At 50.1% G+C, this 12,258-nt stretch overlaps 1 protein-coding gene across 1 annotated transcript in view; it reads right to left on the reverse strand.

Annotated features, from left to right (window-relative positions):
• The window catches only part of NSF (N-ethylmaleimide sensitive factor, vesicle fusing ATPase), a 75,600-nt gene extending 65,098 nt beyond the window's left edge, over positions 1–10,502 (reverse strand). Inside the window, exon 1 of the mRNA XM_032134404.1 lies at positions 10,420–10,502. Coding sequence (XP_031990295.1) covers positions 10,420–10,431 — 12 coding nt within the window. The 5' untranslated portion in view covers positions 10,432–10,502. The remainder of the gene's footprint in view (positions 1–10,419) is intronic.
• Positions 10,503–12,258: the final 1,756 nt, after the last annotated feature.

Here is a 12,258-nt window from a genome sequence, read left to right on the forward strand (position 1 = left end):
ACACCGTCCTCAAGATCCAAGATTTTGCAGCTCTTCAGAACATTATCTATATTCTGAAAAAGTTTTAACATCACACAGCTGCAAGACAGGGGTGTCACTCCCGGGCATGGAGCTCCACAAGGGTGCAAGGGACAGCTTGAGGGAATCTGGTCACAGAAGAGGTGATGATTAAACTGGAAATCACCCAGGAGAAACACACTGTTGTGGGGAGCTGCAGGGGCTTCCTCTTACCTGCCCTCCCCACAGAGCTCATATCCCAGCGCTGCTGCTCACAGGGATGGATCCCTGTCTCTGTCAAGCAGCTGAGCTGTCACAGCCAGGACAGGGGCACAGGCTGCTCCTGAGGAAGCTTTCCTGGCATAAATGCGGCAGTGCAGGGCTGGAACACATGGCTGGCATATGGCAGTGGTGCTACTGTCAGGAACACTTCAAGCTCTTGCATTTTGGGTTGCAGCTTCCCAGGACAGCAGCACAAGGAGTCCCAGAACCTGCCCCTCTCCCTTCTCTGCCACCCCACGCCACTGCCACCACTTACACACCACATCAGGGGGAGAAAAATCCTTGTGAGTGTTCCTAGGAATCTCAAAGTAGGTTTACACAAACTAATTCTTAGCAAACTGGCAGATTACTGCTGGCAACCAGACAAGACACAGCTCTAACAAGCCAGAGAGCAGCTCCTGCAGGTGACAGCAGGGTGACGTGCCGCAGTCACCCCCGGCACTGCCAGGCTGGAGGTGACCCACACACCCTCACAGGTTACTGTTACACCCACGTCCACAACATAGATACATTTGGCCTAAAGAAGGTAAATTAGGGTTAAATTAGGCAAAAGAACTTCCCTGCCTGCAGGTATTGTTCTGGTTTACGCAAAGAGGAGACTCCAAGGACAGTGAAGTCCTAAGGAGGTGACTGCACACTGCTGAAGCATTCCCAGCTACAGCATCCATCATCCAGCATCAGCCAGGCAGCACCTGCTATTAAACCCAGGTCTGGGCAGAGGCCTGCTCCATCATCCCTTCTGTTTGCCAAGAGAAAAACAAGACCATACGATACACTGATAAATCTCACTCAGAGACAAACGTGAAGGACCCCACCTCTGGGTTTGTGACAAAGCAGTAACATTGCCTCAAAACCCAGGAGGCTCAATGACATTGGCATATTTTATTTTTACAAAGAAAAGTTGCCCTGAAGAACAAACAGCTACATAATAGAAACAATCACCATAACATCTGATCTTTCAGAGATTTTTTTTCCAAAGCCGCAAGGACTCCTTTTCCTCCACCGAAAATAAGAAACTCACTTGTTCACAAAACCACAGAATAGTTGGGGTTGGAAGGACCCTCTGGAGATCATTCAGTCCAAGCCCCTGCCAAAGCCCAGAAAGTGGTGCTGCTATTTGGATATTTTCATACAGACATAAACCACACTTTTTGTGTTTTGTCAATTCACCTCTTGTGAATCATGAAGGCTGATGGCAGAGGAAGCCAAGGAAAAACATGTTTCTCCCCACAGAGATAAGGTGGTGGCAATGACTGAAGTGCTCTGCTGTCAGCTGGTACTGAGAAGAGCTGAAACATTAAGTGCCAAGGTGGAGATGCTCCTCATCCAGGACATCTGAACTCATTTCATTTCCTAATGCTGAGCAAGAGATTATGAAACAGCCTCTAAAGCCGAGGCTGGTTTTGTTCTGTGCCCTGTTTTCACATGGTTTGTACAGAACAAATATTGTTCAAGTATTGTATGTTTTACATTCTCCTTTGGGTAAAACAGACACAGATACAAATCCCATGTATATGCAGGTGCACAGAGATGGAATTTCTGGCACACAGGTGTTGGCAGAGGAGTGTTAGGAAATGTGACAACTCTGGGTACCAGACATTTCCATTTCCCCAGCAGAGCCCACTGCCAGCTGCACTGAGATGGGGCTCCCGCTCCAAAAAGCACCCAAGCTTTCCTGTAACAGCTGTTGGGCACCAAAGTCTCTCCAAGCCCAGAGCCTCATCACCCAAAGAGGGCAGAGAACCACCTGTGCAGGTGTAATTCCTGGGAAGCAGTTTAGCCCACACTCCCTAGAGCCCGAGCAGAGGCGACTCTGCAGGAACCACGGCTGCCTCCAAGTCAAACACTCACTCACCACTACGAGTCTCAAATAAAATGAAGTTTAAATACTGACAGGAAGAATTATGATGTCAAAGGAGCTCTGACAATAAACAGGGAACTGAGATGATGAATCATAGATCCTACACATTATCCAGGAGTAAGCTCCTGACAGAAACCAGACACACACAAAGCCCTGCCTTTATCTACAGATCCAGGGGACACCAAGATCCCAGATGGACATTAACACCTCTGGCTGCACACAGGTGACAACCAGCAGCTGCAGCAGGAGGAGGAGCTGCAGAGCTGGCTCAGCACCAGCCTGCGAGAAGGAGACCAACCAAGCTCCCAGCACAGGGAAGCCCAAGGACTGAGTCTGCTCTCTACATCCACACACACACCATGGAGCTGAGCAACAACTCAACACTGAAGGACAGAAAAAATGGGCATAAAACAGCAACACCAGCAGAGCTCCTGGCTGGCAGGTAAGAATGGATTTCTGACCTGGAGGGGAAGCTGGCTCTGTCACAGAGGGCAACAGTAAAGACAAAACCAAGGCTCCTCAAAAGAACAATTCAGTAATATTTGTAAAAGGAATGACAACATGCTGTCACCATCAGGGACCAGACTCAGGAACACAAGTTGTCCTAAATGCTGTGGTTCTAAACAATTTTTTAAATTAACTAAGGACATTTAGTAGCTTGCAGAGGGCTTTCCTGCACATGTCAAAAAATACTGAATAAAGCTTCCATATTTCTGCAGCCACAAGAGGAAATCAACCTACAAGGAACTTTTTGGACCAGCAGGGCTGGCCAGACAGGCCTTTCCAGACCTGCAGCGGCTGTGCTGGCAGGATAAGCTGCTGTCCCTGGAACACACAGCCCTGACTCCCTGCTCAGGCCTGGCCATTCCACCTGCTCCACTTGACCTCTATTTGTTTGCTGGAAGCTTTTACTCTCCTCAGGAAGGAGCTGCATTCTCTCTCGATAACAAACTCAGAAACATCATTTTTCTTCTCCTAATAAAGAGGAACACATTGGGAAGCTAAAATCTCAGAACTAATATTCACATTTTTGACAAAGCCTGGGAACAGAGTGAGCCACCACCAAGGCAGCTTTACTGCAGAGTCCAGAGAACCCTGGATGAGATGGATCCCTCCTTCCCACGCCCCCCGAGCCACTCCCACGCTGTGAATCACCTCCCATGATCGTGATCGTGCTGTGCCACGGCCACCCCTGCAACGCAGAAACCCAAACAGCTCAGAGGAGAGAGGGAAGAGCTCCCATCAGCACCTCCTGCATCACCCAGGGCTGGAAATGAAACAGGGAATGTTTTCCCTGTGTTATCCTCGCCTGGCAGGAGAGCTCTGCCCCAGCACAGACGGGCAGCAGGAGACACCAGACACTCTTCACTGGGCACCCTTTATCAGACACTCAACGCATCTCCCAGTTTCTCTCTCTGAGAGCAGCCCTATGCTCCCTGGGCCTGAGTCCGGAAATTACTGCCCATCCTGGCACTCCAGAGCCACTTTATCAGGCAGAAGGGCCTCTCCCACAATTAAATTACTACTGGGTTTTACTGCTGCTTCCCTTTGTTTGCAAAGTTCAGATGAACTCAGATCTGCAAGGGCAGCTCCGTCACTCCAACACTGTTCACCTGCTCACAGCTTTGGGAATCTGGCTCTGCTATTGCCAATATTTGCCAACATCAGGAAAAAGACAATTTACAGTCCCAAGAACAAAGAGTTCCAAGGGTTTGCCTGATCCACCAGAGCAGAAGAATCAAGAGTGCTAAAGGAGAGCTTCTTCAAGCAGAGCATCTACAGCCAAATTGCACAGGTTGCTCTGCCCAAAGATGTCCTTCTCCAGATCAGCTCTTTACAACATGATCAGTAAGAGATTTTAGGAAATACACCTGTACCTGAGCTGCTGTGCCTCAGAACCAGGGAGCTGCTCTCTGACTGTTCAGTGGGAACAGCAGCTCCGCCTTCCCATTAAGCAATAATGACCCAGGATATGTGCATTTGTAATTAATACATCCATTTTTTGAGTGGATGTTGCCTCACATTCCTTCCTCAAGCCAGGATGATCACCAATTTAATTACAGGGAATTGTTGTTTGTTGTGTTTCATCTAAACATCTTTAAAAAATGCCAAGGGAATGAACCACCACCCCACCAGAGTAAGTTGTGGGCCTGGGATGCAGGTCACAGGATTTTGCCACATGAGCAGTGAGGACACCTCACGGATGCAGATTTCATCCATTTATTTAGAAAAGTTACCCAACGGCAACAGGGACAATGTGAATATATGTCAATGTTCAAAACATCCCCCTTGGAATCTGCCCAGTGAAAGCCCAGGATGCTGCTGTCCCTGAGGATTTACAACTCACACCAGCACTGACATAGGCAGCACCTGGCACTGAACTTCCCCTGACTCTGATGTACCAAACAGCACCCAGTCACCAGCAGCTTAAGATGCAGCAGCTTGCAAATATTGCTCTATTTTTGACAGAAAGAGCACATGACCCAACTCCAGGGCATCAATTATTCCAGATTTTTTGATAGAAGGTCATTGCTTTACTGTGTCCCAGGAGAGCAGAGAAAAGTGTTCAATCTTTTCATACTGCAAACCTCTGACCTCCCTGAGGGCAGGATCTGCCTGCACAGGAAGGAGCAGGGCAGGAGTGCCTGAGGAACTGGATATCCAGCCTTGGTTTATGAGCAGCAGCACAATCAGCTGGCTCAGACACAGTTCCCGGGCACTGCGCCGGAAGCTCTTCCATTAATTTTAGTAACTGGGTTTCTTGTTTGGCTTTTTCTGTGCACAGACCCTCTCCAACACAGCTCTCTAATTTCTGGGGGGTCCAGAACCTTCTAGAGATGGTCAATATGGGAATTTCATCACAAAACTCTGGTCTCTGCCAGAGAGCCTCCCTGATGTGAGACAGCATCCTGAACACATCCTGCAGAGCCCCCAGGCTCAACCTCATCCCTTCCAAAAGCCACTGCAGTTACCAAGATCTCTGTCCCACTGCTCAGGGGTGTCACTGCACCAGCTCTCCCTAAAGCTCATCCCCTCCTGCACTTGTAAGGGCACCTGGACATGTCCACCAACCCTGGATCAAAAAAAGATCACTCCATGACATGGGGACCTACATTTTAGTTGTTTTCATGTAAAAAAAGGAATCAGTGGTGATTTCATTGCACTGAAACCACGTTCTGCCTGGTGGGTAATTCAGCAAAACAGAAGTGCCACTACTTTCTAGGGACTGCTTTTCTGTGGACTCAAGCAGATCTGATTTAATGACAGAACTTCTTCCAAATTCAGTCAGGGTTTTTCCTGAGCCTCCTGAATGACCTCTGTGCTCTGAGACAGAGAACCCAGAACAGGAGGGGAAAAGAGAAGATCTTGCTGTGCTCTGGAGAAAAAAAAATTTAAAAGCAAAACTTAAGAAATTCACAATTTAAATGATCCTAAAAAAGATTCTCTGACTTTTTAAAAATACTTTTTTCTACTAAAGAAACCACTATTAACTAAGTTTAATTATTCTGGCAGGTCCACATAATAGAAGAGGTGTGGCACACCAGCACCCCAAAAATTGGAGATGGAGAGGCAGCACTGACATCTCCCTTTGGCAGTGACTCTTTAAGCACAAGCTTAGGACACACTGCTTCTGCAGCACTGAGCCAAGCAACAAATTAATCAAAGATGACAGGGCCAGATATCCCATGCCCACAAACATTCACATGGCCATTAGAATTTTATTCTAAACAATTTTAGAGTTTTTAACAACCTATGTGGCTTTATTTTAAATAATTCAGCAAGGCAGAAGTCCTGAAAGCAGGCCACAAGTTGATTTGCGATGATTTCACAGGACAGTTACGAGGTTGCAGAAGTGATCAGAGAAACAGAGATTCAGATTGAGTTTTCTCCCATTTCCCTGAAACATTGCTAAAAACCCATTTCTTCGTATTACGCATTAGGAAATACTAAAAAAAACTAAGTGACGACAGCAGGATCAGTACCAGGCTGCAAGAAGGAACTAAGTTGATTCACAAACGTTTCTTTAGTTGCCTGACAACGCCTGCATCTCTGAAGGCTGGTTCCATATGTTATCAAAAATCACCTTACAGCTTTAACCCATAAACATAAAGCCCAGCCCCCATTATTTCGAAGTCCCTACCAAACTATCCAACCTAAAACCACTCTGTCTAGATTTTAAGTATTTGTAAATAATTCAAGCAAATAATAAGCCAAATGTTATTCATTGAAAGTGCTGTTTCAAGTATATTATATAGATTAAATATTAGGAAGGAATTCTTCCCTGTGAGGGTGGGGAGGCCCCGGCACAGGGTGCCCAGAGCAGCTGTGGCTGCCCCTGAATCCCTGGAAGCATCCAAGGCCAGGCTGGATGGGGCTTGGAGCAGCCTGGGATAGTGGAAGGTGTCCCTGCTTGTGGCAGGGGATAGCACTGAGTGGACTTCAAGGTCCTTCCAACCCAAACCATTCCACGATTCTGTGATGGCTGCAAGAAGCACAAGAGAGCAGGGTTAGGCCAGCAATGCCTTTGGCAGCACAGAACACCAAGGGACTCTCTCCTTCCCCATCTTCCCACTCCTGCTGCACCTCTGGATTGGACACTTGGTGTCACCAGATGCCAGCAGGACCCTGTGCTCAGTCTCAGGCTCTCGACAGGAGTGACAGCACCACTCTGCAGGGTCAGGCACCATCCAGTACCTGAGTGAATCCAAAACCATTTCCAACCCAACACAAGGGGAGTCTCCTCTGAGGAGCCAACAGGGCAGAGTCTGCTCTCACTGGGCTAAAGGCAATACCACCCTAAAGGAGCCCCAAACAGCAGATGAACAAAAATGGATCTGTTACACCAGTAACACCCCCTGAAACAGCCATTATTTCTAACAAGTTCAGCCATCACAAATCTCATATTCCTTAAAGAAAAGCACAGCAATGTCTCTGCTGGGGGATCCTCACCAACATCCATATGAGCATCCTACCCACACAGCTGCCCTGGGGAGCAGCAGCCCTGCTGCCAGAGGAGCCAGCAGCACCCTGACCTGCTCCCTATCCCACCCCAGTCCCATGGAGCTCTCCAGCCTGTGCAGACACAGGCAGAAATGCAGCTTGTGCTGGATCTACAGCTTCACACTCACTGGAACAAGGCACAGAAATTATCTGGCCTTTCTAGATCCCTTTGGGAACTAATTCCTGATGTAGCTCAAATCAATTAGTTACAGACAGTGCCAGTGAACTTCCAGGGGTCCACTTGGTACAAGGGATCCATAACCAGGCACAGACACAGCAGCTTCCCACCATTCCCTCTCCTGCAGATGCCTCACTGCTCTGCCTGCGTGCCTAATGATTCCCATGCAGAGATACAGAATAAATCATTACAGAAACAGTCATTATTCCAAATCATCATAAACTGTTTTTCCTGTAAACCTCAATCACCACTAATCACCGTCTCTTCCTTGCCATGGAGAGACCCAGTGCAATTAGGGGAGCAGAGTAACACACCTGAAACAGCATCTCACAATTAATCAGATTTGGCTTATCATTCACCTGAATTATTCAAAATGTTACTGGAAGTTTAAATATTTTGTTTCTCTTGTAAACCAGGACAGCCCTTCATTTCTCCCTGTGAGACTGCACACACACAAATCGAATCACATGAGTCCAATAAAAGAGATTAAGCTCTAAATGGCATCGCAGGACAGATTTTCAGGGCAGGAGGAGTCACTGAAGCTCCTCTTCCCATCCTCCAGGTTGAAGCACCTGTTAAAAACGCTGACAACAGAGCAGCACCAGTGTTCCAGCATCAGACTCACCTGTTGTGCCTGGAGATATCACACACCTCCATCCTCCCACCATCTGCTCCGTATTTACACCGACACAGCTCCGGTGTCGCAGCCCGAGCGGATGCTGCTGCCTGCTCTCCCTGCTCCTCATCCTCCCCAGCACTGCTGCTGTCCCACGGGCCAGCTGGAAGGAGCAGGCAGCTCCCTTGGTAACTCACATGGAAAGCATTCGAAGGATCAGATCCAGCTTGGGGAGGGAGATGGAACACTCAGCTTAAGGACTCTCTTCACAGCATTAAATAACCTGATAACTCTGCAACAACTGCATTTGTAGGCAAATCATGAAAACACTGAATACTAAGAAGCTTCCTGGTAACCCAAGGAGAGCATCACCCATCCAACTGCCAGATTAGGAGGCAACTAAGCATCAATCTTTCCTTTAAACTCACATAAATCCCCTTTTCCTCCACCAGGCTTCCAAGCTGGTCAAATAAAGGCACATTTTCTCAGGTTTTTAGTAGCAGAAAAGCTCAAAGCAGAAGAACAAAGTTGAAGTTGATCCTTCTCCTTCCTCCCCACATCCCCAGTCACCCCAGTCCCAGCACTCAGAACATGCATGAGGGTGTTCCCTGAGGACACAGCTGGGAGGGTTCAGGGGAGCAGGGGGCAAGGCAGGACCACTGCAGCTGGGTTGATTTAGGCCCAGGGAGTTTCAGAACCACATCCAGTGTGGGTAAAACAATCTTACCACTGGCCAGAGCACTGGGTTCCTGTTCTGGGCAACAGAAAGCTGAAAAAAGCCAGTCAAGGCTCACAGATCTCCCTGGGTTATTGCAAAGGGTGAGATGAAGAAAAAAGGTGCAAGGAAGGAGGTGAGACCAAGAATCTGGAGCAGGGACAGAGGAAAAGCTCTTAACGAGAAACAGACCATAAAACATGGGGTTTTTCTCAATTACTCAGCACATTTCAGGGGTGGCACTGGAGCACCTGCGATGCACAGCACGTCACAGGCCACATTCCTCACCCCTGCTCTGCACCACAGCACTGCACCAGGTGCCCTCCATCCACCAGCCCAGCACAACACAAAAAACACTTGGAAAACCAATTCCCCAGGATTTCAAACACTGAATCACTTGGCCTAGAGACAAGATTCCAGCCAAAGGCAAGCACTAATGAAAAATGTGACTTTCTCAGGCTGCTACCCAGCAAAGCATGACTGAGCTCCTGGCAAAGAGCAGAGCAATCCAAACACAACCTGCAGCACCTGGACACCTGAAAAGAGGGGATGTACAGGCACCACAAGAAGGGATTTCACAGACGAGGCTGTTTCTTCACATATTAAAGCCTTCCTGGCCACTTGCTGATGTGATCTATCACTAAAAAGGGATTTTTTTTATTTTTTTAATTAATACAGAATAAAACCACCGCACAACACTTGAGGTGTTTCCACGCAACAAAAGGTGGATCCACATTATAAAACAGCACCTGGTTGGTTTCCACAGGAGAAAAATCTCCCTCTATCCCACAATACCAAGGGGTCACCAGGGCCTCACAGCACCTTTACGGGACCCTAAAATCTTGCTGCACACCCCATGGAGACAGGGGCACCCCAGCCCCACGGAGGCCCCACATGCCAAAATTCTGCCCCACATCCCAGAGCACCAAGGCATCACCCCCTGTCACAGCATCCCTAAAGGTCCCTGCCCCACAGCCCACAGGGTTGACCCCACAGGACTGTGGGATGACCAGAGCCTCACAGCACCCCGGGACACCCTAAATCCTGACAGCAGCACCAAGACATCCCTGGGCTTCACTGCACCCTCAGGGGCCCCACAATCCTACCCCATACCACAGGGAGAGGGGGCACCCCAACTCCTGAAGGAGCCCTAGACGCTCATCCCACAGCACCGAGGGGTCACCACAGCCTCAGAGCACCCCCCCGTATACGCCAAACACAGCTCTGCACCCCACAAGGCCACTGCAACCTCACAGCACCCTTAGGGAACCCTAAAACCTGCCTCACACTCGCATGGAGAGGGGTGACCCTGGACTCACAGTGCTCCTGAGGGAACCCCCAGTCCTGCCCCACCCGGGTCTCACAGCACTCCTGGGGGACCCTAAAATCCTGCCCCACAGGGAGACGGGTCACCCTTGCCCCGGCTCCTGAAGGAACCCCAGTCCTGTCCCACATGCCACATCAGCAAGGGGCCACCTCAGCCTCTCGAAACCGCTGGGGAACACAGAGAGAGGGATCACCCCGGAGTCCCCAACACCACTGGGGGATCTCCACAGCCTCGCAGGACCCTCAGGAACAGCCACATCGCTGGGGGTGAGGGGGTCACCACAGCCTCACAGCACTCCCGAGGGACCCCCCCAGGACTGAACGGCCTCCTGGCAGCGGGGCTGCGAGAAGCTCCCAAAGGCCCGGCCGCGCAGGGAGGAGCAGGAGCGGAGGAGGGGGCAGAGGATGGGCGATAGCGGCCGGTCCGCGTCCCCCCCACTTACCCGCCCCGCCATGTTGCCGCAGCGCCGACCGACGGGCCCTCCCCACGGCCGCCAGGGGGCGGCGCAGCGCAGGCGCCGCGGAGCGCCGGGGAGGGGCCTCGGAGGCCACGCCCCCTGCGCGACTGAGGCTTCCCATTGGTCGTTCTGCCCGCCGCTCAAGGCACTGACGGTCGCGTCACGGAACCGCCCGCCCTGCGGCCCGGCGGTGAGGGGCGGGGCGTTGTGTTGTCAGTCTTCGGGAGCGCTGCGGGGATTGGTCGGTGAGGCGGGGTGGGCGGGGCCGAGGGTCCCGGGCGGCCCCCGGTGCTGCCGGGGCTCTGAGGGCGCCGTGCGCGGGGTCAGGGTGGGACACGGGCGGTGCCCGGCCGGGAACGCGATGGCAACCTGGAGGGGGCCCGGCGGGGCTCAGCTGGTCCCGGTCCCGGTCGCGGTCGCGGTCCCGGTCCCGGTCCTGCGGTGCAGCGGGATGGGCCGAGCGCCGCGGTGTGAGGGTGAGCAGGGCCGGGCCGCCAGGCGACCCCTGCTTTAATTCTTTTAAATTATTTATTTCGATCTTAATGTAGTTTTGATTAAATGTTAGTAATTTTTATAGTAATTGTTAATGATTTTGCAGTGATTTTAATGATAATATTATATATTGTATAGCATATAGTATGTTATAATGTAGTATTAATACATGATGATATAATTTTATATGTTATATAAAAATAATATTAATTTAATAATCTTTTTTAAATTTTTACATATTTTTTAAAAATTTAATTCTGCTTTAATTTAATTTTTAATCTGGTTTTGGTTCTGTTCCTGCTCCAAAGAGGCTGCACAGCAGCTGTTGTAAAACCAGGCATCGTGGTCTCCTTTGATGACATCCAATGGCTTAACTGTTTGCCTGACAGGACTTCCTGTTCAGCACCATCTGGCTGACACTAATGGCTATTTATATATTTGTGATAAGAATTCCAGGTGTGTGTGAGCCTGAGAGCCGATAAAGGGAGCTCAGAGCTGCCACCGAGCCCCTCGCAGGTGTCACACCCAGATGTGACTTGTTCCTGGGGGAGGATGCTCAGGGCTCCTCCAGCCCATCCCCAGCCCATCACTCATGCACGGTGTCTGCTCCTGCACAGCCGGGTCTTGTCTCAGCACTGACAGCTTCCAGCCAGATTTCGGGATGTGGATCTGTATGGGATTCGCTTGAAATAGTGCTTTGCTCTGGAGAAGCAGATCACATTGGAGGAATGGTGCTGAGAGGTGACAATGGCTTCTTCACAGAGCTCATTCCTCTGTGTGATGTTCAGCCAGAGATGAAATCCCAGTTGCACTCTGTGGTTTGTGTTCTGAGTGAGGCGGTGGCAAACACTCCAACCCCACAGCTCAGTGGTGTCTGCAAAGCCAACCCCAGCATCCTGGGAGTCAACCCAGGGAGCTTTAATGCATTAGCAACCTGTCCCAGCAGCTTCCTGCATGGGGTTTGACAGCATAATAAAATATTAATACTGATTGTAACCGCTGGTTACTGCCTTGAACAAGTACCAGAGTCAGCTGGGACCCAGAGGGGAATGCCAGGTCCATGGAAAACTGGCACTGAGGAGACTTTACCACAGTGGCCAGTGGTCAGCGCCCCAGACTGTGGATGTACCTCAGTGCACAGCACAGCCCTGGAGAGAAGAAGAAATGGGGTCACTGCCTAAATCTGCTGTGGGCTGATCCCAGCAGTGCAAGGATTCTGTTTCCTGCAGTGACACCCTGTTTCCCCTGCCCGCAGCTGAGCAGTTTCACTGTCCCTTGACAGAAATCACTGTGCCAGCAACGCAGCTCTGGGAGGTGGTTGTTAAATATTGC

The sequence above is a fragment of the Corvus moneduloides genome, chromosome 26, assembly GCF_009650955.1.
Source record: "Corvus moneduloides isolate bCorMon1 chromosome 26, bCorMon1.pri, whole genome shotgun sequence".
Lineage (NCBI taxonomy): Eukaryota > Metazoa > Chordata > Aves > Passeriformes > Corvidae > Corvus > Corvus moneduloides.